The sequence below is a fragment of the Castor canadensis genome, chromosome 9 (assembly GCF_047511655.1).
Source record: "Castor canadensis chromosome 9, mCasCan1.hap1v2, whole genome shotgun sequence".
Classification (NCBI taxonomy): Eukaryota; Metazoa; Chordata; class Mammalia; order Rodentia; family Castoridae; genus Castor; species Castor canadensis.
In genome coordinates, this window is record NC_133394.1 from 153,439,650 (window position 1) to 153,463,588 (window position 23,939).

Below are 23,939 nucleotides of genomic sequence, written 5' to 3' on the forward strand. Positions count from 1 at the left end.
TGTTAACACGTGACTGCAGGCGTAACCAGCTCACAGTGTCCACCCGGGTCCCTGTCAACCGCTTTTGTGACTTCTCTAAGGAGGTTTGGGATCTTTCACCAAATTGAGAAGTAGGTAGGGACAATTAGAAGCTTGGACGTGGCGAGGCCGTATTTGGAGCTCTGAATGAGCTGCTGGTCTCAGGACAGCACAGGGACAGAAGTCCCACCAAGGCTGGTCAGGCTCAAGGTTGCCAGGTGCGCGATTGAGCGTGGATGGGCTGGCACGTTGTTAGGTCCACAAACGCGGAGGCGGCCGCCATGGCGCCGCATGGGCCCCGCTGCGGTTCCCAGCCAGCCTGGACCATCGCTAGCCTCAGCCACGGGCCTCTGCGGCTCTGGTTCTCCGCCCGCAGTGGAGGCGGGACCTAAGTCACGTGCGGGCTCCTCTGTCCGTGAGGCCAATGTGCCATCAACAAGCTCAGCCCGGTCCGCGTGCGCGCAGGACACGGCAGCTTTCTCCGCCGGCGCGGTTTCGCGAGCGCGCGGGGGCCGCCATGGCGCCGTCCCCGCCGGCCCGGGAAGCCTCGTCCCCTGCGCGCTCGGCCGGGCTGGGCTCCCGCGGCCCCCGCGCGTCCCGCCCTCCCGGAAGAGGCGGTGCGAACGTCGTCACTCCCGGGGCGAGGCCGGCCCCGCCCTGCGGCCGTTCCTGCCCTTCGATCCGTCTATCGGGCTGTTTGTCCGACCGTCCGTCCGTCCGGAGCGCGCGGCCGCGGCAGGTGCGGCGGGACCCCGCGTGCGGCGCGGTCCTTGGCCGTGCCCGGGAGGTGGCGCTCGCGCGGGGCGGGACGGGGCGCGCGTGGGCTTTCCGGATGCAGGTCCCCGCCCCGCCCCCGGGATGCGCGCCCGCGTGGGATGATCCGGGACCCCAGCAGGGTGGGGCGGGAGCCCTGGGGGAGCTCGCCGGCGAGGCGGGGCATGGCGGGAACCGAGGGACTCAGTTTCCCCACGTGTAGGTAGGAAGGGCGCCGGGGCGGGGTACCCAGAGGCGCCCTCACCGGCCCCGCCACCTGCCCAGGCCGGTCCGAGCGCCAGCATGGGATGGGGAGCCGATGAGGGCTGCACCCCGCGCCCGCCCATCCGCGCGCAGCCCGCACCCGCGCGTCGCGTGCTCGCCGTGCTCTTCCTCGGCCTGCTGCTGGACCTCCTGGCCTTCACGCTGCTGCTGCCGCTTCTGCCCGCGCTGCTGGACAGCCACGGCCGCGCGCACGTGAGGCCCAGACCCCCGCCCGAGCCCCCCGCCCCGGGCGCCCCCCGATCCCCCCGCCCCCCCTGCCCCATGCGCCCCCTGAGCCCCCGCCCCAGCGCCTGTCGCTCCCGTCTCCAGGACCCCCTGTACGGCTCCTGGCAGCGCTGGGTGGACTGGTTTGCCACCGCCATCGGGATGCCGGCGGAGAAGAGGTACAACAGCGTCCTGTTCGGAGGTAGGTCCCTGAGCTCCAGGTCGAGGTGCCACAGAGTCCCTCTTGGGGGGACTGAGTCAGCCCGGGCCCCTTCCTCAGCTCTTGGTCCTTCTTAGTCCTTTGGCTCCCTGAGCGTCCTTGTCCTGTGGAGCCTCCTTTGAGTGACACTGGTCCATTTTTCTTTTGGGGCCTCCTAAGCTTCAGATGATGACCTGTGCATGCTGGGCCAACGCCACCGCCTCTCTGGACTGATGGAGCGTTAGCCCTGGGGGCTCTGAGACATGCCAGGACGGTCCCTCAGCTGTGTCCTCTGTCTCTCTCAGGCCTCATCGGCTCAGCCTTCTCCCTCCTGCAGTTCCTCTCTGCACCACTCACCGGGGCCGCCTCCGACTGCCTAGGAAGGCGCCCGGTGATGCTGCTGTCCCTGGTAAGGCTCTGGAGCCAGACACCCTCCAGGGTGGGTGGGACGGTGGGACCAGCCTCCCAGTCACCAAGCAAACCCTGTGAGAATGGGCAGCCCGGATGAGGGCTCCGGCCACCTGGGAGGGGGAGGAGGGGATGGGAGAGGAGGGAAGGGGAGGGCATCGGGAACAGAAGTGGCCCTTGGATGCTCCAGGACAGGGCACGGTCCAAGGGCTGTTGCCTGGCTTTGCCTGCCCCACCCTGGGCCCTTCCTGGCCTCAAGTGACCGCGCACCTGCCCCTCGGCCCGTGCCCCCTGGCAGACGGGTTTGGCCACTTCCTATGCGGTGTGGGCCACCTCTCGGAGCTTCGCGGCCTTCCTGGCCTCCAGGGTGATTGGGGGCATCAGCAAAGGAAACGTGAGCCTCTCCACGGCCATCGTCGCTGACCTGGGCGCGCCTCCAGCCCGCAGCCAAGGCATGGTGAGTGAGTGAGTGAGTGAGCGAGCGCACAGGCCTGGGGCGGGGGACTGGACACCCGGACTTGGGCCTCTTGACCAACTCAGGTGGCCTTCTCCCTAGGCAGTCATTGGGGTAGCTTTCTCCTTGGCCTTTACACTGGGCCCCATGCTCGGTGCCTTCCTGACTCTGGAGATGGCACCCTGGCTCAGCCTACTCTTCGCGGTCTCCGACCTGCTGTTCATCTTCTGCTTCCTACCAGAGACGCTGCCCCTGGAGAAGCGGGTAGGGCTAGGGCTGGGGGTTCAGTTCCGTGGGTTTGAAGGAACGTCCCCTCTTGTGTGCGCCAGTGCCAATGCCAGGTGCCAGGCGAGCTGACCTACCCTTTCCTGGCCTCCTGGGGTCCCCTGCCCCTAAGTCCTGGCAGGTGACTGGAGGCCTGCCGGCTGGGGCCCACACTGCAAGGGTCGTGCCCGAGGCTGCCGGCCATGTGCTGCCAGCCTCCTGGACGGCCTCCAATTCCCTTGCACAGGCGTCCTCTGTCACTCTGGGATTCCACACTGCTGCCGACCTGCTCAGCCCCCTGGCCCTGTTCCACTTTGCAGCCGTGGCTCGCAGCCAGGACCCACCATCTGAAGACAGTAAGGGGCCTGCCTCTTACACTGTCATTCCCTTGGCGGTGCCCCAGGGCCCAAGAGCCCACCGGTGGCCTCTGCTGCTCCACAGGACTTGGCAGCCTGCGCCGCCTGGGCCTGGTCTACTTCCTCTACCTCTTCCTGTTCTCAGGCCTGGAGTACACGCTGAGCTTCCTCGCACACCAGCGCTTCCAGTTCAGCAGGTGGGTCCCTGTCTGGTGAGCCCCTCCCTACTTACGGGCTCGCCCCCATCCTCAGGAAGCTTTTGTGGCTGGTCTGTGCACCCCCCCCCAATTCCCCAGATGGTCAGTAGCCTACGGGGCTGGCCCTCACCTTCCACCTCCCAGCCTGCAGCAGGGCAAGATGTTTTTCTTCATCGGCCTCACCATGGCCACCATACAGGGCGCCTACGCCCGGCGGATCAGCCCTGGCCAGGAAGTTGCAGCTGTGAAGCAGGTCGGGGGCTCCCTCCATGTGCAGGGGGGAAGGGGGACAGGCAGTGCCCTGGACTCCTTGAGGGTGGCATGGCTGGCCCTGAGACTGCTGTACCTGCTGCAGGCCATGCTGCTGCTGGTGCCAGCCTTCCTGCTCATCGGCTGGGGTCACTCGCTCCCCGTGCTGGGCCTAGGACTGCTGCTCTACTCCTTCGGTGAGTGGGCTCTGCTAGGGCTGGAGAGGACACACGTGCCACCTCTTTGGGCTGACTGGTGCCTACCTACCAATGTTTCCCCAGCTGCTGCTGTCGTGGTGCCTTGCCTGTCCTCCGTGGTCGCCAGCTATGGTGAGAGCCTTTAACCTCCCCTGAGGCTCCCCAGGGCGGAGGGAGCGAGGACTGACTGACAGGCACCTCCCCTTAGGCTCCCCAGGGCAGAAGGGCACGGTCATGGGGACACTGCGGAGCCTGGGAGCCCTGGCCAGGGCAGCGGGGCCCATGGTGGCTGCCTCAGGTAAGGGCTGTGTGCCCTCCTCTGGCCTCCCTCAGCTGCCTTCTGCTTTTGCCTCCCCAGTCCCAGCTCACTTAAACCACTGCTCAGCCTCAGCAGCAGGGAGGGTGAGGCAGGACCTGGACGATCGCTCCTGTCTCCCACAGTGTATTGGCTGGCTGGAGCCCAGGTCTGCTTCACCGTATGCGCTGTGCTCTTCCTGCTCCCTTTTCTCCTCCTGCGGCAGCTGAGACATCCTGCACAGGCGCTCAAGGCTGAGTAGCAGAGCTACCATCCCCCACTGGGCTGCAGGTCCCTAGGTGCAAACCTGGGCCAGGACCAGGACCAGGACCACTTCCCCTCCTAGCCCAGGGATGCCTGTCCCCTCATGCACCCCATCAGGAACTCTGCGCAGCTTCCCTCGGTGGCCTAGCCCTGTCTTCTTACTCCTTGAGACATGTAGACAGGGTTGGTGACTCCAAAGCCATCAAGGCTTCTGTTTCTTCTTCAGTGCCACGAGCCATGGGCCGTGCTTCTGAATGACAAATAAAGCAGCTGTTTTCTACCAAGTGCCTCTTCCAGAACAGCAGGGCAGCAAGTGGGCGCCTCACCACTTTACTTGTAGGAGGGGCAACTGGAGCCAAGCGGCTCTTAAACACCACTGACCAGAAGAGGCCGGGGCTCTTTAGAAGTGTTTTCCTCTACAGCAGAGCAAGCAAGCAGGTGCAGGAGCCTCTCTGGGCTGGCTGGCAGCTCTTTGCCAGGTGTTGTCTGAGTGTGTGCCCTGAACCCTGGCAGACCTGAGAACAGAGACCTCAGGCTGTCACCATCGCAGCTGTCTACTGGGTTAGTGAGGATGAGACTTGACTTAAGAGCATGCTCAGATTTGGGGGACAAGGGTGGCAAGACAGGGCTTCTGTGCTCTGCAGGCCCTGCCCAGCAGTTCCCTGAATCCCTCAGGTTCCGGGGGAGGCAGGTGAGGAACACGGGTGGCACAGCATTAGAAAGGGTCTCCCAGCCCAGAGCTACAGGCGATACTGTGAAGACATGAACACTTGGAGGTGGCTGTTTGTGGGGAATAGGAGAAAAGCCTTTAGTAAGCCTACTTTAAGGGAACAAAGGCATGAAAACACAAGTGCTTCCCAGATTTAGACAAGGAAACTGCTTAAAGACTTTTATTTGTGAGTAAAACATGTTACAATGAGGAAAGGATGTACAGGACCTGTCCTCCAAGTCTGTGTCCATATATGCAACTATATTTCATGTTGTAATACAAAGAATTAGACTACAAAAGTGAAAATTAAAAGTCATTGCATATGTGGGATAAAGGAAGGGGCAGGAGACGGGATGAGGAAGAGTCCCGGGGATAAGGGTGAAGAACTTCATTCCACCTTGGCAGCAAAACAAGACACAGAAGCAGTGCAGCAAGTCCTGCTGGGGTGTCCAGCTGGAATCCCAGGTGGCTCAGCCCACCGTGCTCAAGATCCAAGCCCACAGCTGGCACCAGCTCCATCAGGGGCCTTCCCCACTCTTGGTCAGCCTGACACTGGGCAGCACCTAGAATAGGTCACCCTGATGATTCCATCTATGGGCCACCAAACGGTTCCCACTAAGCAGCTTCAAGCCCTTTTCCAAGGATGTAAGTTCCATGAAAATTCACAATGGTATTGATGTAGTAGGGCTGACTTCCACCTTGAGTTACCTTTTATCAAAACCAGGGCATCTTTCAAGCTGAGTTAAGGTGAGACTAGATCCCTGCTCAGCTCCAGAATGGGTGAACAGTGTTCTGCTGCATTCTGCCACAGGCTTTAGAAAGAAAACTAAAGGAGTGGCCTGCTCATGCTCACAGTCAAAATGTAGGCTAAATCACAAACCTGCTGAAAAAAGTTCTAGAAAGGACTCTTCCCCCTCCTGGCATCCCTTCCCTTTGTCAGGAATCCAGAAACCCCAGTGACTAAGACAAACTGTGAGGTCCTGAATCTGCTTTTGGTTGAGGGGTCATCAGTAAGACCATGCATAGCATTGCACTGGGTGCAACAGGCCTGCCTGCTGGGATTTCCCGTCCAGTATCAGGCCCAAACCCACCTCTTCGAGGCAGCCTTAGTGCCCTGGGCTGCTGGTGGGCACGTGGCTTACATATGGGCTGAGATCACTGAGCAGAGGTTGCAGCAGAAGCTGAGGCTGATTCAGTCACCTGAGACACCTTAGGGTGGAGAGAAGCCAAGCAGAGACAACATGGGATTGTATGATAGGAAGGACACCGAGAGGTCAAGGCTCAGGAGGGTGACACCTATAACCAGAGTTGCCAGAAGCCTCTGGAACCTTCTAGCCAGGACCAGGATTTAGTGCCCCCTCCAGCAGGGGAAGTGTGCCTTCCAGGAGGAGCAGGCTAAGCCTGTCCCCTAAGCCCGAGGCTAAGGGCCCGGTGGGGACTGAGCGCACACTCGGTTAGCACCCGTCTGCAGGGGCTGGTCACGCGTGAGAAGGGCTCTAGCTATGTGGAGGGTGTGGCTTTTTTGCATTCCATTACACAAGAGGACAGAACACAAGACTCAACTGGGGACCTAGCGGAATGGTGGTCAGATGAGTGCAGGCAGCCTTCAGCAGTCACTCTTCTTCTTGCTCTTCCTCAGGAATGAGGGGGTGCGGAACTTCTTCTTCTTTTTGGATGGTGACTTGCCTGGAGAGCCGTCGCTGCCAGGGTCCGCTGCAGACCCCTCCTCGGCAGCAGTGGAGGCTGCCTCTTCAGCCGCCGGGGCTGGGACCGGCTGGGGGTCGGCCTCGGCATGGGGCTGGGGGGGGCTGGGGGGGGCTGGGGCTTCCTCCTCCTCTGCTGTAGGGAAACCAAGTACTTCGGAAGGCTCATCAGGGGACAGGGCAGGGAGGGTTGGCTTGAAGGTGGCAGCATCACTGTCGTCTCCGCATGGCTCCTGTGGGGGGTCTGGTGGTGAGAGACAGGGTTAAAGGTCCTGGGCAGATCCGGATGGGGCACTTTGAGGGAGGGGTGCTAGCACTGAGGCCACCATTCTCCAGTACCCTACGGGTTTTCCAAGACCAGTTTCAAGTATGCGTGGCTCTAGGGTAGATCTCAGTCTCGGTTTCTAGCATGTTGATAAAACCAGACTGAGCCAGACCTGCAGGCCCCTAGTCCTAGAGACACTGCATCAGGGCAGGCCGAGAATGACATAAGTGACACAACACTGTCTGAACACTGGAAAAGAGGTTTGCTCATGTATTAGCAGTCCTGAAATTAAGGCTAAATTTGGTTCTACAACATCTGGTCTCCCACAAGGCAGGTAGTAGAAAATCATGAGTTAACTCCTAGACCCCAAGTGAAACATGGACAGCCGACAAAATAAAGTCATTGAGGCTGAATAGTTAACTAAAAGGAAAGAGAGGAACTGGAAGGCAAGGAATAGAGACCAAAAAAGTGAAGCCGTTATTCACAATTTTAACAGTTTTAAGGAAACTGCCTGGGGACTGGTTTCCCTCTAGGGGCCAAAGCGTGTTTCTACACTAACCCAGGAGACACCATGTTGTAGATATTTAGTCCACAAAATTATGAGCGACTGGCACATTAGACAACACCAAACCATTTAGCACTTAAAAATCAAGCCAAAAATCAGACAGCTGAGCTAAGCAAGGGTTAGGAGCACCCTGGCTGCAGAAGGGGCCAGGCCTCAGACACTGAGTGCTTTAGAATTGGGAGGCTGGAGATGCCCCTAAGGAGCACCGTGTTAGCTGCTAGGATACTCAGATGCCACACTTAGCACAGAGGAGGGCCATGGAGGGAGAGCCATGTCACACTGGTTGCTCCACACTTGGCTCCCTCTGCCAAGCTTGATGCTGCTAATACTCCAAGACAGAGGCCTCATGCACGTGCTCAGGAGAATGTACCATGTGACCAAACGTCACAGTACTAAGTATTGCTTTTCATCCGACTTCCAGCTTAAGCACAGGACCAAACAAATCTCCATGCACTGGTGGCAGAACCTAGTCTGCATTTGCTTCTGACCTGACATAAAAGTTTCCCACCAAATAATCAAAAGAGCTTCTCAAAGGATGAACGTAAGAACTTCTTTCTGGAGCCCACAGTGCTCTGGGCAGCACTGTGTGATGGGTTGGCAGAGGCCACCTAGCTGCCTGTGCTGGCCACTGCCACCATACAGTGCTCTGGTAACCAACTCACTTCCAGGAAGGCCACTGAGGGGATGGGTACAAAAAAAGAGGTCCTCTGTTTTCATTTTGAGTAAACAGGAAACAAAACTTAATAAACAACAAAGAAGCAGGAGAATGAGGCAGAGCACAGGCACCTGGTAGGAGCAGAGGGCAGGCGCGGTACTTACTAGGGTAACAGGTACTCTTTAGCACATCCGGCTCCTGCTGTAAGGCGGCCACGAGAGAGAAAAGCACAAGGAGAGAATCTATGCATTCAGTCACAGCCATTGGGTTACATAAGAAAGGCCAAGCCATTCTTGTACAACACAGAACGGGGGAGGGGAGCCATGGACATACGAGACTGAGGGACAGACAAATCCGATCACACACCACGGACATGCGGTGCTCTGAGAGGCGGGCCAGGTACATAACAGCACTCTCAGCGGACTGATCAGTGCAGCAGGTCAAACATCCTGCAGCCCACACACAGCCCACACACAATGGAAGGCACAAGGTGTCATCTGAACACAGGGAAGAATGAGAAGTGTGCAAGCAGTGGGCAAAACTGACATCAGAAATGATGGGGTCCAGTCCCTGGAGTTTGCCCTCCCAGTTTCATAAGAGCTTAAATCTGGCTTGTCTGGCATTCCCCAGAATGGAGCAGATACAGAAGAAAAGGTCAGGGGATTCCAGAGCCGTGTAAGGCACTGGTTTCAAGGCAAATGCACACTTCTTTATGGGTATTAACAGAACCACACCCATGTTTCATTTCCAGTGCACATAAGACCATGCACCCTCCCCCACTGGGGCTGTCACACACCACCTTGTCACAGAGCTCACCTTCTTCAAGCTTGACAGGGGTGCTGGGGGGAGTGTGGGGGACAGCAGGCTGGTCTGGGGGACTCTCTTCTTTCTGCTCTCTTGTTTCGTCCAGATTCTCTGCAGATACAAAATGAGAACAAAGTGAGAACAAAATGAGCACCTTCCCCTTCTGGGCAGTAGCCTCATCAGTCAGTCAGCCCTGGTCAGGCTTCCTAGGACACACTGCACAAAGCTGGACAGGCTCCTGGTCACAAATCTTTGCCCTTTCTTCAAAATTCCCAAAAAAGGATGAGGGACTGCCACTGGAGGGTTGATCTGAACTTCTGAAAGTAACTGCCAGTTGATCTCCGTTCTCATGTCAGAATCTGCCAGAGCTGCCTCTGCAACAGGCTGACTGGCGCACCCCACCTGTCCTCACCTGTGCTCTGCAAGGGAGGAACCCTCCGCTACAGAGCAGGGTTAGGGGTCCTGAGCCCTCGCCCCATGTACCGCCTCCCAGGGTGTCATACTGGCATCCTTTTGGGTTTAGTTTCTTGAGCAGCAAATTTCTGACCAATAATTTAAACTTGGCATTGCAATGTTTAATTTTCTGAAGTGAAATATGTTGTTAAGGGCCAGAGAAAAAAGCACAGGAACTAAAACCCCAGATCCAAAACTCCAAGTCTATGTCTTATGTATTAACATTATCCTCATTTTTAAAACCTCCTTCTTTCATTTAAAATTCTTACATTAATAACTAAGGATATTAGGCCCCATATTTTGAACATCCAGCTACAATTGCCCTTGTAAGTTCATCAGAGCCTCTGATCTCAGATCCACTTGTACCAGGTGAGCCTAAGCAGGCTGTGATCTAGAAGCCAAGTGTCTAAGAAGAAGGTCTATGCATCTGTCTAAGGGAACAAATGGTGTCAACCAGGAAAAGGTGCTGGCTTTTGTCAGGCAGCTTGAGTTTTATCTGGGGCATATGCCACCTCCTTTGGCACGCTCCGTCCCTCTACTAAGGGCTGGTCAGTGCAGTGCAGAGTCTCTGGACAGTGCTCTGCGGGCACTCCACTGCAGATGGTTTTGGTTATAGGGCATGGGTATAGCAGGCCCCACCAATTCACTTGCTGAGGGAGTCTTATATGCAGGAGAAACTCCTATGTGTCTTGTCTGACTTTAAAAAAAAACAAGAACAAAAGCAAGAGGGAAAAAGAAAAAGAACTCAAGTGACCCAGACCCTTGGAGTACCCAGAGGGCAAATGCTGTATGTACACAATGCAGACAGGAAAAACAGCCCAGAAGTCAGGCTGGCTCCCCGATGTCTTACTCCTGTGCCATGAAGGTCTGAATGGGAGGGACAGTGTCACACACAACAAGAAACTACTGAGCAACCATTTTTTTCACAACTCACATTTCACTAGCAGTTGCATCATGAATACTGGGGCAAACCGAAGGCTATGTCAGGAGTATGGTTTCCAAAAGCCCCCAACCCAGGAGGGTGATACTCAGGTCCACAGACCAAGACCACTCTGCAAGGGTAGTCCGGAAGGGGAAGCTGAGGAGCACACTTGGGTTTCAATAAAGAGGTTTGGGTTGGGGTAGAAGGCTTGAGGACACAGCATGAACCTCCTGAAGGGACATCTCTGCCTCAGAGTCTTCTTAGTACCAGCCAAGGGTACTCAATGCCTGGTGAGCATGAGGGCTGGTGGCAGGGACCTCAGGGAGAAAGTGATGAGGCCCTGCAAGAGCCTTCCTTACACAGGCAACAGGAGGCCTGCTTCTCTGTTCTCTAAATGGCTGGATATTCTTTTCAAAACCTGCAGTTTTGAAACACCTGCTCTTAGGTTCTGACACTTGTAAAACTGTCCTATCACCTTTCACAAAATCATGACCACCTTTGTCAGTAAGTTACCAAGATAAAAAGGCTATGCCAGCAGCCAGCGCCACCTGACATGGGTCTGGGAATGTGCTAGCAGTCAACACACAAGCCCATGACTGTGATCACCTGGCATAGGGAGACCCTCAGGATTTATGGAGAAAAAGACTGTATGAGAAACCTCACACTATTAACACAACTGTAATAAGGATATTCAGAGAATCCATCTGCACAGAGGTCACATGCCAACAGGAAGACCAAACACCCAAGTGGTGAAAATAATGGACCCTGGTCCAAGTCTAGGCTCTGCCACATCCAGTCATGTTCTCTCAGAGCCACTCTATCTGCTCCAGTTGGTGGGAGCAGGCCCATCTCTCGGGGTTGATTGGAGAATGAGCTGAGCTGTCTACACGCACAGCATTCAGTGTGGCGCTTGCCACAATGTAAATGCTTGGTAATGACTACTGAATGTTAATCAGGAACCAAAGGAAGCCTCTTTTCAGTGAAACTAATGGAAACACTGCAGATGTAAAAGATAAATGTCTTCTAGAAGCAATATTCAGGCTAGCTTTCTTGACAACAAAAAATGGAGTGAATTCTGATTACTCCATGTGGACAGAAGTCAGACTGACCAACACATCACACCCTGGAGCCCAAGAGTCCAGGCCTCAGAGTGTGCTGAGACCCCCTCACCTCGCCCTCTTCTCTTCATTGCAGCTCCTGGCAAGCAGGGCATCTTCAGGCTCAGCCTCCTTTAGGCAGAGCCCCCCCACACTGTCTTTCACGACCATGCACACAACGTCTGGGAACATCACTGCACAGCTCCCTAATGTCACCCATTGCACATGTGCCTCCTGGCAAGCACCACCAAGTGTGTCCAGCTTTGCAATTCCTTTAGCTCCAGCCCAGATGACTAGGTTGCAAGTATGCACTGAATGATGCTCAGGTCCTGACCAAACACAGTTTGTGCTTCATGCCCGTGATGCTGCTCACATGAAGAAGTTCCCAGAGGATTTTCTCTCACTTTGTGGAGCCGCCCAGGTCCCAGAAGTACTCACCTTCAGAGCCCTTCTGCTTCCGTTCCACCTCCCTGCGGTACTCCTCCAGCTCACGGTCAGTGAGTGTATTGAAGGGGTTGGGGCCTGTGGTGCTCACAATGACGTGAGGCTGATACTCCTTTTCAATGATGGCTTTAGAGGCTGTCACCAGCTCCCCCTGTGGATGAAGGAGAGGCCTTGTCTGCAGAGGCCTGGCCGGGCAGGACTCTCCCTCCTCCCAGGCGGGCTGCAGGCAGGGAAGGGAGGCTTTCCAGGAGCAGACAGATACCCCAAGACTGTTGGGACCCATAGCCTAGGCTGAGCTGCAGCCTTCTGTGGTAGAAGATGTGGAAACATGGTTTCATGCTACAGAGCACATGAAACAGGAAAAGACACCCTACCAAAACCCTTCAGTCTCAAAAGCAAAGCACCAAGGTGTAAACCACCTTGAAGAGGACTCCATCCGCCCACTGCCAACAGGAATGGAAGAGGGCCCTCTGCCCTGATTATTAAGGAAGTTCCATTCCCTCATGACCTCAAAAAATATCCCAAGTCCCAACCATCAACAATGAGATTCACTCGGAGATTTTGCTTATGTTTTAAGAGCATGGATAAGCCCTGCACTTTTGATTGGTTGACAACCAGCTCCTGAAGTTATCCCAAAACATTCAGGGACAACAAAATATCCCCAAACAGGAGGATTTGCCTGAGGTATCTGGAAAACCACTGAATTTGTATAAAAGAAAAAAAGAAACAAGCAAAGCAAGGCATCCTAGGGGCTCCCAGGCTCTCAGAGAGGAGGTGGCAGAGCTGCAGAGCATGGCACTGCCACTGTAGCAGAGTACAGGCGTGGGCAGGCCTGACTCCCATGCCTACCCCAGAACTGCTCTGTACCCTATGGCTCAGCCTGGCCAGGGCAGGAAGAAGAAAGTGACCCTCATGTAGTCTGGGGTTCACCTTTAACAATGTAAACCAGAACTCACACACATGCACACTATTTAATGACAGCTTCTAAAAACAAATGAAAACAGGAGAATCCTAAATCATTTAGATGCCTGTGCTCACCTTGGTATGGGTGAACACCACAGGAACACAGCGTCCTGGTGGCACCAGCTCCTGGAGACAGTCAGCCCACATAGGCAACTGCTGCTCATGCAGGAGCCAGAGAACCTGGTAGGTCTGGACTAAGTGGTTACTGCCCAGCACTGTGGGGACAAAGTGTCTGGAGCACTCTATGACTGACTGAGCAATAGCACAGACCCCCCCCCCCAACCAGGAGAGAAGAAAGGGCCTTTTGGAATGGGTGGCTTTGCTGAAGAGCCTGGAGACTCAGGGTCAAGGGAGCCTACCCGCTCGTTAGGTCTGGCCTGAGGGTAATTGGCTTTTCTTGCCACAGCAAGACAGCAAACTGAATCTTCATCTGCCATGTGTTCATCTGGCTGTGACAAGCCCCTTCCTGTATTATTACCAGCAAGAGGAGTCATTAGACTCCAAGATCGCCTAAGTGGTGGCACTCTGTAGCCTGATGGCAAGGTAGATAGCAGCACCTGCAACCTGGTATCAATCCAATAAAATGAGCAGGTGATACAAGGTCTAAGAGGCATGTTTAACCTCACTTAAATCACATGTTTAAAATAGGTAAGGAAACAAAATATCAATTAGTCACTGTCACCAAGACAGCGAAGCCTGTGTTCGAAGGTGTTTTTGGTTTTTTTATTTTGGTCTTGGGTTTTTTGAGACAAAAACTGTTATGTAGTCCATGTGAGCCTGGAAATCACCATCCTCCTGCCTCAGCCTCCTAAGTGCTGGGATTGCAGAAGTGTCCACCACACTCTTTGTTCTAAGTTTTGATGCCCCAGAGAACAAGCAGGGCCTTTCCCATGCTGGTACAGCTGGTCAAGGCACAACATAGCAGGCCAATGGCTCCCTCCTCTGGAAACCTTAGCAAAGTACCAAACTGCTGACCAGACCAACTGGGAATAGTTCCAGGGACGAATGACCCTCTGCCTCTGAGGGAAGACCTGCGCCTGTACAGCAGTCTAGGCTGAGAAACCAGGAATGTGTGATGGCTGTTCCCTCAGGCAGGCTGCACAGAGGCTCCTGGTGCCTCCCTCACTCCTGGTCACATAACCAGGACTCCAAACAAACCAGAAGCCCAGTAACTATTTCTGTACTTGACGGAGACAGCTTGGGTGAAACAACAGCCCCACCGTAAGCTATGCACAACTGGACTGGTGACCTGACCTCTGTGAGAAGCAGGCTTTCATCTGTAAAGACAACTGACTCAGATCTACAGGCATTTCTAGTGTCAGGCCATGCATGTCAGGTACCTGTCACAAGGCTGGCAAGAACCCCTGCCCCTTTGCATTTATAATACACCCCCTGATGAGGTGCACATGGACACAGGGACACTCACACTGCATAAATTGGACTATGGAGTTCTTCTCTGGGCTGGACAGCTGGCAGCACAGACCTTCACGACCTCATCTCTAACTACTCAATCCATTTGCTATAAAATCTCAAAGGTGCCCAAATAATTTAAGGTTCCACGTTGGATGTGCAAAAGGCCCAAGGAGAAAGAGGCTGCAATGTCCCTTTCTGAACGGCTAGCACTTTGCCCTTCCTTCTTCTCTGGGAAGGCAACCCCAGCAATGTGTGAATGGCCATTGGCAGTGAGAGAGATTGAAAGCAAAAGGACTGTTCAGAAAAATCCCAACTTTTTAATTCCCCAACCCCTGTTCCTTAGGTTCTCAAATGGGAAGGAAGCAAGGGTCCATGCACTGGCCTCACTGGACACTAGAAGGGAGTGTGTCCTCAACACTCAAAACCTGTAGCAGTGCCATGTTAAAAAAGCAGCAAATTCTGCATTTTGAGGTTCATATTAAAGGAAGTAGAATGGAGTAGCCCCAGCAAAGAACATCTGTGGAGTCAAAGCACATTCTTATCATAGAAATGAAGTAGGCATAGTCAGGACAGGATAAGGATCTGAATGGAAATGAGAACTTCAGAAATAGGAAGGTAAAAACAAAACCCTGGGGTAAGTATGCATGGAGCTTCTGGGTGTGCAGCTCAGCAGTGGAGTTGCTTCCTAGCATGCACAAGGCCCTGGCTCCAACTCCAGTACCACACAAAAGAGTTTATGTACATGGAGTCAACATTTCTACAGCTGCGGTCAGCTAAGTACACACATAAGAGCATAGTATTCAGTCTGTGGGGATCCAACATTTATCCATGAAGCACCCCAGGTGACTGTGACATGCGCCGAGGTCTAAACTCAGCAGGGACAGAGCAAACAAAGCTGTCACTGGATAATGAAAGACTCAAAAACACATCCTTTAATATGGGTGGCCTGGCTGTTTTCTGGATAGCTCTAACAAGACACAAATAATTCATTAACTGCACTGCAATGTCAAAAAGAGCAGCAATGACTGTGATTCTGCTGTGGCCCTACAAAGCTAGAAGACTATACCACAACTGGCTCTGCATGGGACACATATACCACCTGGGCTCACAGGCCACACATTTCTTCACATTATTAACTGTGAACTGACAAGATCACAATGGCATAGTCAAAGGACCAACATGAAAACCAAGCTGGAAGGGAAAAGGGTACGTCTCTCTTCCTTCTCTGAGAAGTTCCTTCAGGACTGGTAGCTGGAAGTAAATTCTAAGGATGGAGAAAATGGGACTCACTGAATTAATACATAAATAGCAAAAATGATTTTTTTTTTAGCAGGGATTCCAAAAAGGAATGTAGAATCTTGGTACAAACATGCTTCTATCTGGCAATTAGAACACCACTAGAGTGATACTTGCATCTCACTGAAGGCATTTAAAGTGAAGAGAGCAGCCCTGGGAATTCCCTTTGAACAGAGGGCAAATGTCAAAGACCATGTAGTCAGCCACTTTCCCCCCTGGGACAGTTTCCATCTCCGTGGGCAAGTCAGACATACACATCTTCCACCTACTGACAGGCAAGATGTGCATACACATAGAGAAATTATGACTTCGGGTTTCAAATTTTTATAAATCTTTCTGCCCTGAAACATTAAAAAAAAAATATGTCAGGGTTTTCTCATTTCCTTTTGAGACAGTGTCTCACTATGTAGCTTAGGCTGATTCAAACTTATGACCCTCCTGCCTCAGACTCCTGAGTACTGGAGCAGGTTTAATTTAAAGGTAAAAATAAATACATTTTATGAATAAAGATTATCATGTTTTATTCCCATTCCTCTACAATAACATCTTTCAGTGACATGACCTCCAAATGACACAGTCAAATATGAGCGAGCAGGGGAGACAGTTGTGTGGGGAGGGGCCGCTGTCACTGGCATCTTCAAACCCAAAAGCATGCACTAACCAAAGTCACATGCAGGGCTTCAGAAATGCTGCACTTCATTGGTCATTGCTTAGCAACACTTAGAATGTTGAAAATTGTTAAAATACCTTATACCAAATGTTTTAATGAAAGAATAGAGTAGGCAGAATGTAACTTGCATACAACCTCACAAGTGAGTTAAGGGCTCACTTCGAAGTACTTCAATAACTAAGACAAAGCCTGAACAGGGGAGGCAGGAAGGAGGGAGAAGGGAGAATTATGCCGTATACTGACAGGTAGGGAAGGACAGAGCAGTGAGTACCTTTCTAAAAGAGAGAGATTTAGCGGGACTAAAGGTCTGCTCTGTAAGCTCGAGCCCTTCGATAGTTTCCGTACAGTCAGAGAGGGGTGCGTCCTGCAACAGTAAACTGAGTCATCAGAGCACACCAGGCCGAGCCTTAGAAATATCAACTGAGAACACAGGATGAAGCCAGCTAAGAGCATGCAGCAGGGACAGTCGTCAACAGTGAGTGCAGTAGTGACGACAGTGGCACGTGCAGACACTGGACATGAAACCAGGACCACAGCTAGCCAAATTCAGAAAATGCAATGACAATCATCTACCTCTGCAGAGTCAGGTTAGAAAGCATCAGGCAGCATCTTAATTTTCAGAGATAACTACTTACACAGTTATCTTCGATGTGCCACTAGATGTAGTCATTTTATAGAAATGCATGTAAATGTGGGTCACATTTACAGGCATGTGCCCCTCTGTAACCCAAGCAGCACTTTGTTGCAGACGTGAGTATGTAACAGAACAAAGATTCTTCAATCCACCCTTTTCCAGCTCTTATGCAGCACCCTGCTGAGAAGGGGACCCAGTCCCAGGCATATGCACCCCTCACATATTCATGCACTACAAGGAGCAGGACTAAAGGGATGGACGCGCCTTGGCATGCTTATGCTTGGTCTAAAACTCAAGGAAAGTGGCTGGTTATTTCTTATTATGAGATTTAAAAAGAAAAACAAAGATAACTGCTTGCCTAGAAGACTTACCTCATAATGTCATTCTCTCCCAAGATATGAATTACTTTGGAGCAGATGGTCTTAGTCACCACCCACTAATGTCAAAGACACTCTGAGCTCTCACCTGGACGAGGCTCCTGTCCATCACTACACCACACAAAACCTGGGACTGAGGACCGGCCGTCTTAATGTCCTGTAAGTTCTGCTCTCGAATCTGAGAATGGGAAGAGGGAGAAAGGCACATCAACAGTACAGAGAAGCCATGTTGTATCATGCCAGTCGTGCTGTTTGTGTACTTCCGCTCTGCCTGGGCCCAGGGGAGCAGGATAGCTGGGACATGCGTGCTTGATAGTACTGGCCCAACATGCACAGTGAGGCGGGGTCTGCAGGGATGGCGGTACTCCCCTAACTTCTCACGCCGTCCTGGGGGCAGGGCGCAGATAATAAATCGTGCTCAGTAGTGGGCTATATGCCCACTTCTAATGACACTGTGAGTGCTGGTGAGTCTCATGTTCTAACACCAAATGCTCTTCTCAGCTCTTTGAATGAACCCTGAAAGACAAGAGCAGCTAACTCTTGCTAGGAGCAGGCTTTGGGGCTTCTACTTCAGACCAGATGTTGGGAAAGCACCAGTTCCAGAATCAGTGGAACCCTAAAATGTCTGGTGCTCAACACTTCACACTGTTGGTGAACAGGAGCGGCAGTGTGAAGAAGATGACAGGCTCCATTAGTGGTGGCAGCACATGTCCTCTGTTAGAAGCAAGCACACCCAGTACCCTGCAGCAGCGAGCATCCCTCCCGATCCCACACCCACGTTCCCAGGCAGTACCAACAGCAGGACGCACCTTGTTCCTCATCTCCTGGACCTCTTTTGGGTTAGTGTTCAATGGGACAAACAGGTTAGGGACAGCAGAGGTGGAAGTTCTATGTCCATCCTCTTTAGTCCACTGTAATGTCAAGAACAGTTGAAGAGTCAGGATTATGGTAACAGTAAGAGACATCACAGCATCCAACTTATCCAAGTGACTTCACATCTTGTCATGCACTGAACATCACAGAGAGGACTGAACCAATGACCACATTTCCTGGGTCACTCAGCAAAGTCACCATGGGAGTGGGATGTGGCCAAATAAAAACCAGTGAATGGTGGGAGTCAGAGTCTTGACTGATGGGAAAAGGCTATGTAGAAAGCCCAGCTGAAATCTAGGGCACAAAGCAGGTTGATGACAGAGCTGAGCTCGTAACCCTCAGACCCACCAGAGCAGTTCCCACAGAGACCATTGGTTCACCACCCTGAGAGTCACCCAACACCAAAGGCAACTGGAAGCGTGAGATGATAGGATTATGAGAGGCAATGTGATGCTGCTGCCCAGGAGTAGGGAAGAGTCTGTACCGTGAGGCGAGAGTGGGCATCACCAAAGTTTTGCGTTAAAGTAAATGACAGCATCAGAATGCACTGTGTGCACACTATTTTAACCCAAGAAAATGACTGTTTTAGCACTTGTACAGTAGCTACCTGGTAAAAGAGTTTGGTGATGTCGAATATTTTATATGACTTAATACCTCTGAGTGTTACAAAAACATCCCAAACAAACTTGAAGCGCTTTATGAGTCCTTAAAGGCCGTTTTAGGTATCAGTGCATATCCTCAGCACCTCTACTCGTAAATTTTCTTTTGGAACCCCAATCAAATATGAGATTTTTAGTCAAATTCTAATTCTTAGGTGTGGGTAGGCACTGAACATTAAAACAAGCCATCTTAGAGAGCAAATGCTATGCCTTTCAGAATATTTCGAGAGGCAGTAAGATAGCCATAAACCAAAAGACTTTAAAGGAAGCAACACAACTGTCAGATGCTTAGCCACTGCGAAGGAGTGTGGAATGGGCATGGAGCCGTGGGTACTCACTGGTGCTTATCTTCTCAGATAAAAACAACTCCAGCATTTTATTAAAAATAATTTTAAGTCAAAACATTAAACAGCCACCTCATAAGCTTGAACACATTTGAAAAATTAACAATTATAAGTTAAAATATACCAACCTGGGAACACTGCATGGAATTTGTATTACTCCAGAACAATAGGAAACAAATAGAAAAGCTGAACAAGGTCCAGGCTTTGATGTATACATTGACTAAAATAGCTACAGTGACTGGATCTTTCTCAAGCCAATAGTTGCAATACTCAAAGCTGCTACTATGTGTACACTCTGGAAAGACTCTTCAGCAGTGCATAGGGCAGTCACAGCAGCAGCAGCAAAAAGGGGTTTGCTTATAAGACCCACTCCCTTTAACAAGTAAACCAAACAGAAAAAGAAGAGAAGGGGGAAGAGGAGACATGCGAGTCCACACTCTGAGTTCAGCCCTGGTCACGCAGGATCCCCGCCCACGTGACGCAGCTGCTCAGGAGCATGGCGGCTTCTTGCCAACTGTGCATCTGGAAAACATCAGAACCACCTGGGGGAAGATAAAACTTTTTTTTTTTAAGTAAGTCTTTAAAGTAAAAGCACTGTTACAAGGGGAAAGCTGTGCTTATCTGCTTGCCTGCTGCTTCAGAAACATCTGGGGGCTGCACAGATGGTCTGTCCCAGCCTCTGTCTCCTCACAAGGGACTCTGGTCCCAGGGCTCATGGGAATGGCCCTCTCCTACGTATCAACACAGGAGCTGGGTAGACTGTCAAGGGCTAGCCTGCAGGATAGTAAAGACCCATCCCAGAAGAATGTTTCAGCACCAGGACAATCAGAGCATCTTTCAGGGCAAATGAGAACCCCGAGCAACAATACTAAAACGAGCACCCCTGGCAGCGTCTGTCGCTGGTGCCTGCAGATGGCCTGCGTTGCACTTGGGTCATGCCGCACCCAGCAGGAGTCAGAAGACTCACCACCATGGCCGTCTACTCACATGCAACAGTCCATGCAGAGGGCACCTGGCATGAACATTCAGAGGCTTTGGGATAGAGGGCAGGGAACAATGCTGAAAGAGGACAAAGGTCAGTGGAGAACAGGCCAGTGAGCCACGAAGGAAAACTGCTTAAGAAAACACTAGAGACAAAGAAGCCTTGGTGCCGTGATGAAACCACCAGAGTTTGCAACACTGAAGTCAGGTTTATAACTGAACTACTTCCTTGTGCACAGTCTTAACAGTCTTCAGAAGCAAACTGAGTTAAATGAGAGCACCTACTTTTACGTTAATATAAGTAAGTTCTTTAGTATTTTTGCTACGTGTGGAATAAGGTTATGCTGGAATTACTGAAGCAGTACATTGTATCTTAAGCAGTTTCAGACAGACAGTATTACTGGAATTTTTAGCTAACATGTAACGTGCACTTTGGCTCAGAAGGAAAGCAAGGCACCGAGGAAGGTCTCATTAAGGTGGTCAGAAAGAGGTTCCCAAAGCCTCCGAAGCCCCAGCTGCCCAACTTGCTCTACATCATCTAACTATGAACAGTAAGGTAGGCACAGACCAAGCAGTTGGTAATACAGCTTGGCACGCAGACACCGGACGAGAGAGACTGCAGCAAGGGTTTCACGTGATCGTGTGTAATGTTCGTCCACACCTTAGTCTTCGACTTGGGACTGCTTCCGTTCTGCCCTTCCTCAGAAGCTTCATCACCCCGGCCAGAGTTCAGCCATCGTGTCTTCTCTCGCTGCTGCTTCTGAAAACTCTGTCTGAGAGGAGAGCAAGTGCCCGAATCACCGTCACTAGCAAAGGAGTAGCCTGTGACACTGGCAGGAACCTCCACATCACTGTACTTTTTAGATTTCTCTCTCAGAGCAGGGTATCGGTAAGGGTAGCCAGTTCTGTAGCCCTAGGATCCAAAAAGAGGGAAAGGCAATCAACATTCCAGATCTCAAAACTGGGATCATTTTGGAAACTGGGTGGAAATATCTACAAAGTGGAAGGAACATGCATATACCCTATTACTCTACAATCCCACAGAAGCACAGGTTCACTCACCAGGAGGCAGACCTAAAATGTTGACAGCAGCATCACATGATTCCTGACAAAACAAACTAGAACCAACCCAAAAGTCCGTCAAGAGCGGAAGGGATACAACAATGAGAATACTACCAAATGCAACAATGTGGATGACTCTCAGAAGCAAAATGCTGAGAATACAAACTACCACCACAAGCTGGGGGTAGGTCAGAGGTAAAGTGCTTGCCTAGCATGTGCAAGGCCCTAGGTTCAAAAAAACAGAACACACACTGTGTGGCTCCATTTATGAAAGAAGCAAAACAACCTTTGTTGCAAGAGACAGGACAGTGGCTAACCTTGGGATGGGTAACTAAAAAAGGACCTTGGGAATTTCTAAGGTGCTCATCTTGTTTTTTAATCTGGGTGCTAGCTATACAGTGTTTTAAAATTAATAAACTGAACACTTAACATGTGTGCACTCCTGCTTATTATATTTCAACAAAAGTTGAAATTGAAAACACAAACAGGGCTTACTTACTGCTGACCACTGTACAGATTATACTAACAAACATTTTTTTTTTTTGCCTTTTAAATCACAGCTTAAATACTATGACAAACTTTAAGTAAGACCAAACAATTATCCTCATGACAACTGGTTCTCTGCAAAATCACTTTATATTTGAACCTTACACCGGAATTCAGTTTTCAACTCTGCCTTATGCTCATGCTCACTGTGTTTGAGGATGTGTTCCTTCTAACTCATGCCTCTGCTGGACCGATTTGCTTGCTACCTTCCCCAATGACAGTATATCCCAGGGCAAGGGCAGGAAATCTCTCACCCAGTACTAGCACTTGATAGATGTGTCAGACAGATTGTACAGTGGCCCCCAGGTCCCCACATACTATATTATCCTCCCCCATAAGTGTAGATGGGACCTCTGACTTGCTTCTAACGAGTAGAATTCTTAAGAGGCAATGGGTTGTGTGACACAAGAGTATGGTGCCTATGTGTGAGTCTCACCACCGCTGTCTCTGGAGAAGCAAACTGCTGAGAATCCTATAGTTATAAGAAGGCAGATTCTCTGGAAGTGGATCCTCCCCCAGTCAAACCTTCTGATGAGAACCCTGCCCTGGCCAATACCCTGACTGCAGACTTGGCAGACCCTAAACTGAGTTCAGCTGTGTTGGGACTGCTAACCCATGGAAACCATGAAATACTGAGTATGTTGCAAGTCGCTAAGCTGGCGGTACTTTGCTATATAGCATAAGAAGTAAAAAAGGAGGTGTTGGACAGGTGTCTGCTAAATGATCTAACATACTCACACTTGGACCAAGTCACTCAAAGCATTTCACAATACATGACAAGAAGACTCAGTCCTAAAAAGCCATTCAGACGATGCACCTGGGATGGAGGTGCTCCAGAACACTTCACAGTCCAGCACAGTGGTAAGCACCAATGGTCCTAGCTACTCAAGAGACTGAGATAAGAAAATCATGTCACCCCAAGAGTTCGGGACAAGCCTCAATAGCATGGCAACTCTCAAAAGAGAGTCTCAAAATCAAACAAAAAGCTGGATGTGTGGTGTACACCTTTAATCCCAGCACTTAGGAAGCTGAGGTAGGAGGATCACGAGTTTGAAGTCAGCCTGAGCTACACAGTGAGACCCTGTCTCAAATAATAAAACAACAACAAAACAAAAAAAAAAGACACATTTCTTCAAACACAAAAATCCTCTTTCCCCTCTGGCTTCTGCTCCTCTTTGGGGCCACTTTATTATGAATCACTCCTTTAATATATTTTTTAAAAGGTAAGAGTCACTAATGGAGTTATTTTGTTTTGTTTTTATATAGCTTTCCTCAGAAAGATGTTGGCAACTTCCCACTTATAAGCAAGCTTTGTTACAGGATAATAAAAGATAATGAATCAACCATAGAAAGACTGTCTTCAGAAACATTCAGTTCTCATTAATTCTAGCTACTCCTTTGAGACTGAGTAATCTCTCATCAGGCTAAAGCCCCAGAACTTCCATTTTATCCTGATAGGGGATCAAATTTTCTCTATTCTTCCATTTAATGTTGACAAATCCTGGTGCATTGGCTCAAGGCTGTTATCTAGTTACTTGGGAGGCAGAGATCAAGAGGCTCTCAGTCCAAGGGCAGCCAGGGCAAAAAGTTAGAGATCCCAACTCAATCAACTGGGTATGGTACAGTGTGTCCAACAGCCCAACTCCACGGGAAGCATAAATAGGAGGATCATGGTCCAGGCTGGCTGGGTAAAATCAACAGACCATATCTGAAAACTAAAAAAAGGGCTGGGGCGTGGCTCAAGAGGTAGAGCCCCTGCTTAGCAAGCACAAGATCCTGAGTTCAATCCCCAGTACTGGGGAAAAAAAAAAAGGTAACAAACCAAAAATAAAGATAATGTTCAGACCTCTGAATAACTATTTGGCTTTTAGTTTAAAACCTTGGGGGAGGGGCTGGGGTGTAGCATGGTGGCAAAGAACATACGTAGCATGTATGTGTTAGTTAGGTTCAATCCCCAACATACATGCACACATATATATATAGTGTGTGTGTTGTATGTGTTATGTGCATACATATATTTACATGGAATTTATTTTTTCTTGGAGACACTGAAATGACATCTTATTTTTGGAAACAGCTCAGCATTTATTCCAAGTAAAAATGGTAAAACAAAACATTCTTAAGAGTGCGGGGATCCTTGCCTAGTTTCAACAGGATTCCTCTAATAGCAAACAATATATGCAGCGGATCAGACACTAAATTAAAACCTACACTGTGATCAGTGATTGTTGCCCAGTGTATTTCTTATAAACTACACAGCATTTTAATATTACAAATAATAATCTGAGCACATTAAAGACACTGAATAAAAATACACATTTTGGGAGCTAGGAGACAATCCTGGGGTTTGAACTCAGGGTT

The 23,939-nt window shown here is 50.9% G+C and overlaps 2 protein-coding genes across 21 annotated transcripts in view; one reads left to right on the plus strand and one right to left on the minus strand.

The window, feature by feature from the left end:
* The first annotated feature begins 637 nt into the window (after positions 1-637).
* On the plus strand, positions 638-4,423 carry Mfsd10 (major facilitator superfamily domain containing 10). 6 transcript variants are annotated; one of them, XM_074042729.1, is made up of 13 exons: positions 639-757; positions 1,057-1,248; positions 1,366-1,462; positions 1,765-1,868; positions 2,166-2,324; positions 2,424-2,585; positions 2,833-2,941; positions 3,027-3,138; positions 3,238-3,391; positions 3,494-3,584; positions 3,669-3,716; positions 3,793-3,882; positions 4,026-4,423. In XM_074042729.1, the coding sequence occupies exons 2-13, from the start codon at positions 1,075-1,077 to the stop codon at positions 4,139-4,141; spliced, it is 1,416 nt and encodes a 471-aa protein (XP_073898830.1). In that variant the 5' UTR covers positions 639-757; positions 1,057-1,074; the 3' UTR covers positions 4,142-4,423. The 6 variants fall into 6 exon arrangements, with proteins under 6 accessions (XP_073898831.1, XP_073898834.1, XP_073898835.1 ...); XM_074042732.1 differs by having other exon boundaries at positions 3,283-3,391; XM_074042730.1 differs by lacking the exon at positions 3,793-3,882 and having other exon boundaries at positions 638-757; positions 3,943-4,423.
* Positions 4,424-5,005: 582 nt separating this feature from the next.
* Positions 5,006-23,939, minus strand: part of Add1 (adducin 1) — a 78,890-nt gene continuing 59,956 nt past the window's right edge. For 2 of the 15 annotated variants that reach the window (XM_020162709.2, XM_074042717.1), the window contains 7 exons: positions 20,539-20,883; positions 17,923-18,024; positions 17,202-17,291; positions 16,374-16,466; positions 11,755-11,911; positions 8,857-8,955; positions 5,006-6,799 (listed from right to left, as the gene is read on the minus strand). In XM_020162709.2, the coding sequence (XP_020018298.1) occupies positions 6,459-6,799; positions 8,857-8,955; positions 11,755-11,911; positions 16,374-16,466; positions 17,202-17,291; positions 17,923-18,024; positions 20,539-20,883 (1,227 nt within the window). In that variant the 3' untranslated portion in view covers positions 5,006-6,458. Of the gene's footprint in view, positions 6,800-8,203; positions 8,242-8,856; positions 8,956-11,754; positions 11,912-16,373; positions 16,467-17,201; positions 17,292-17,922; positions 18,025-20,538; positions 20,884-23,939 lie in introns of those variants that run through there. The other 13 variants (XM_074042719.1, XM_074042718.1, XM_020162710.2 and 10 more) reach the window with 13 other exon arrangements.

What these genes read in the sequence shown, in the direction of transcription:
- Mfsd10 (XM_074042729.1), top strand. Translation starts at nt 1,075, where the DNA reads ATGGGATGGGGAGCCGATGAGGGCTGCACCCCGCGCCCGCCCATCCGC. An exon ending in CAGCGCTTCCAGTTCAGCAG is followed by an intron (nt 3,139 to 3,237) that starts GTGGGTCCCTGT and finishes CCAATTCCCCAG; the next exon opens with ATGGTCAGTAGCCTACGGGG. An exon ending in ACTGCTGCTCTACTCCTTCG is followed by an intron (nt 3,585 to 3,668) that starts GTGAGTGGGCTC and finishes ATGTTTCCCCAG; the next exon opens with CTGCTGCTGTCGTGGTGCCT.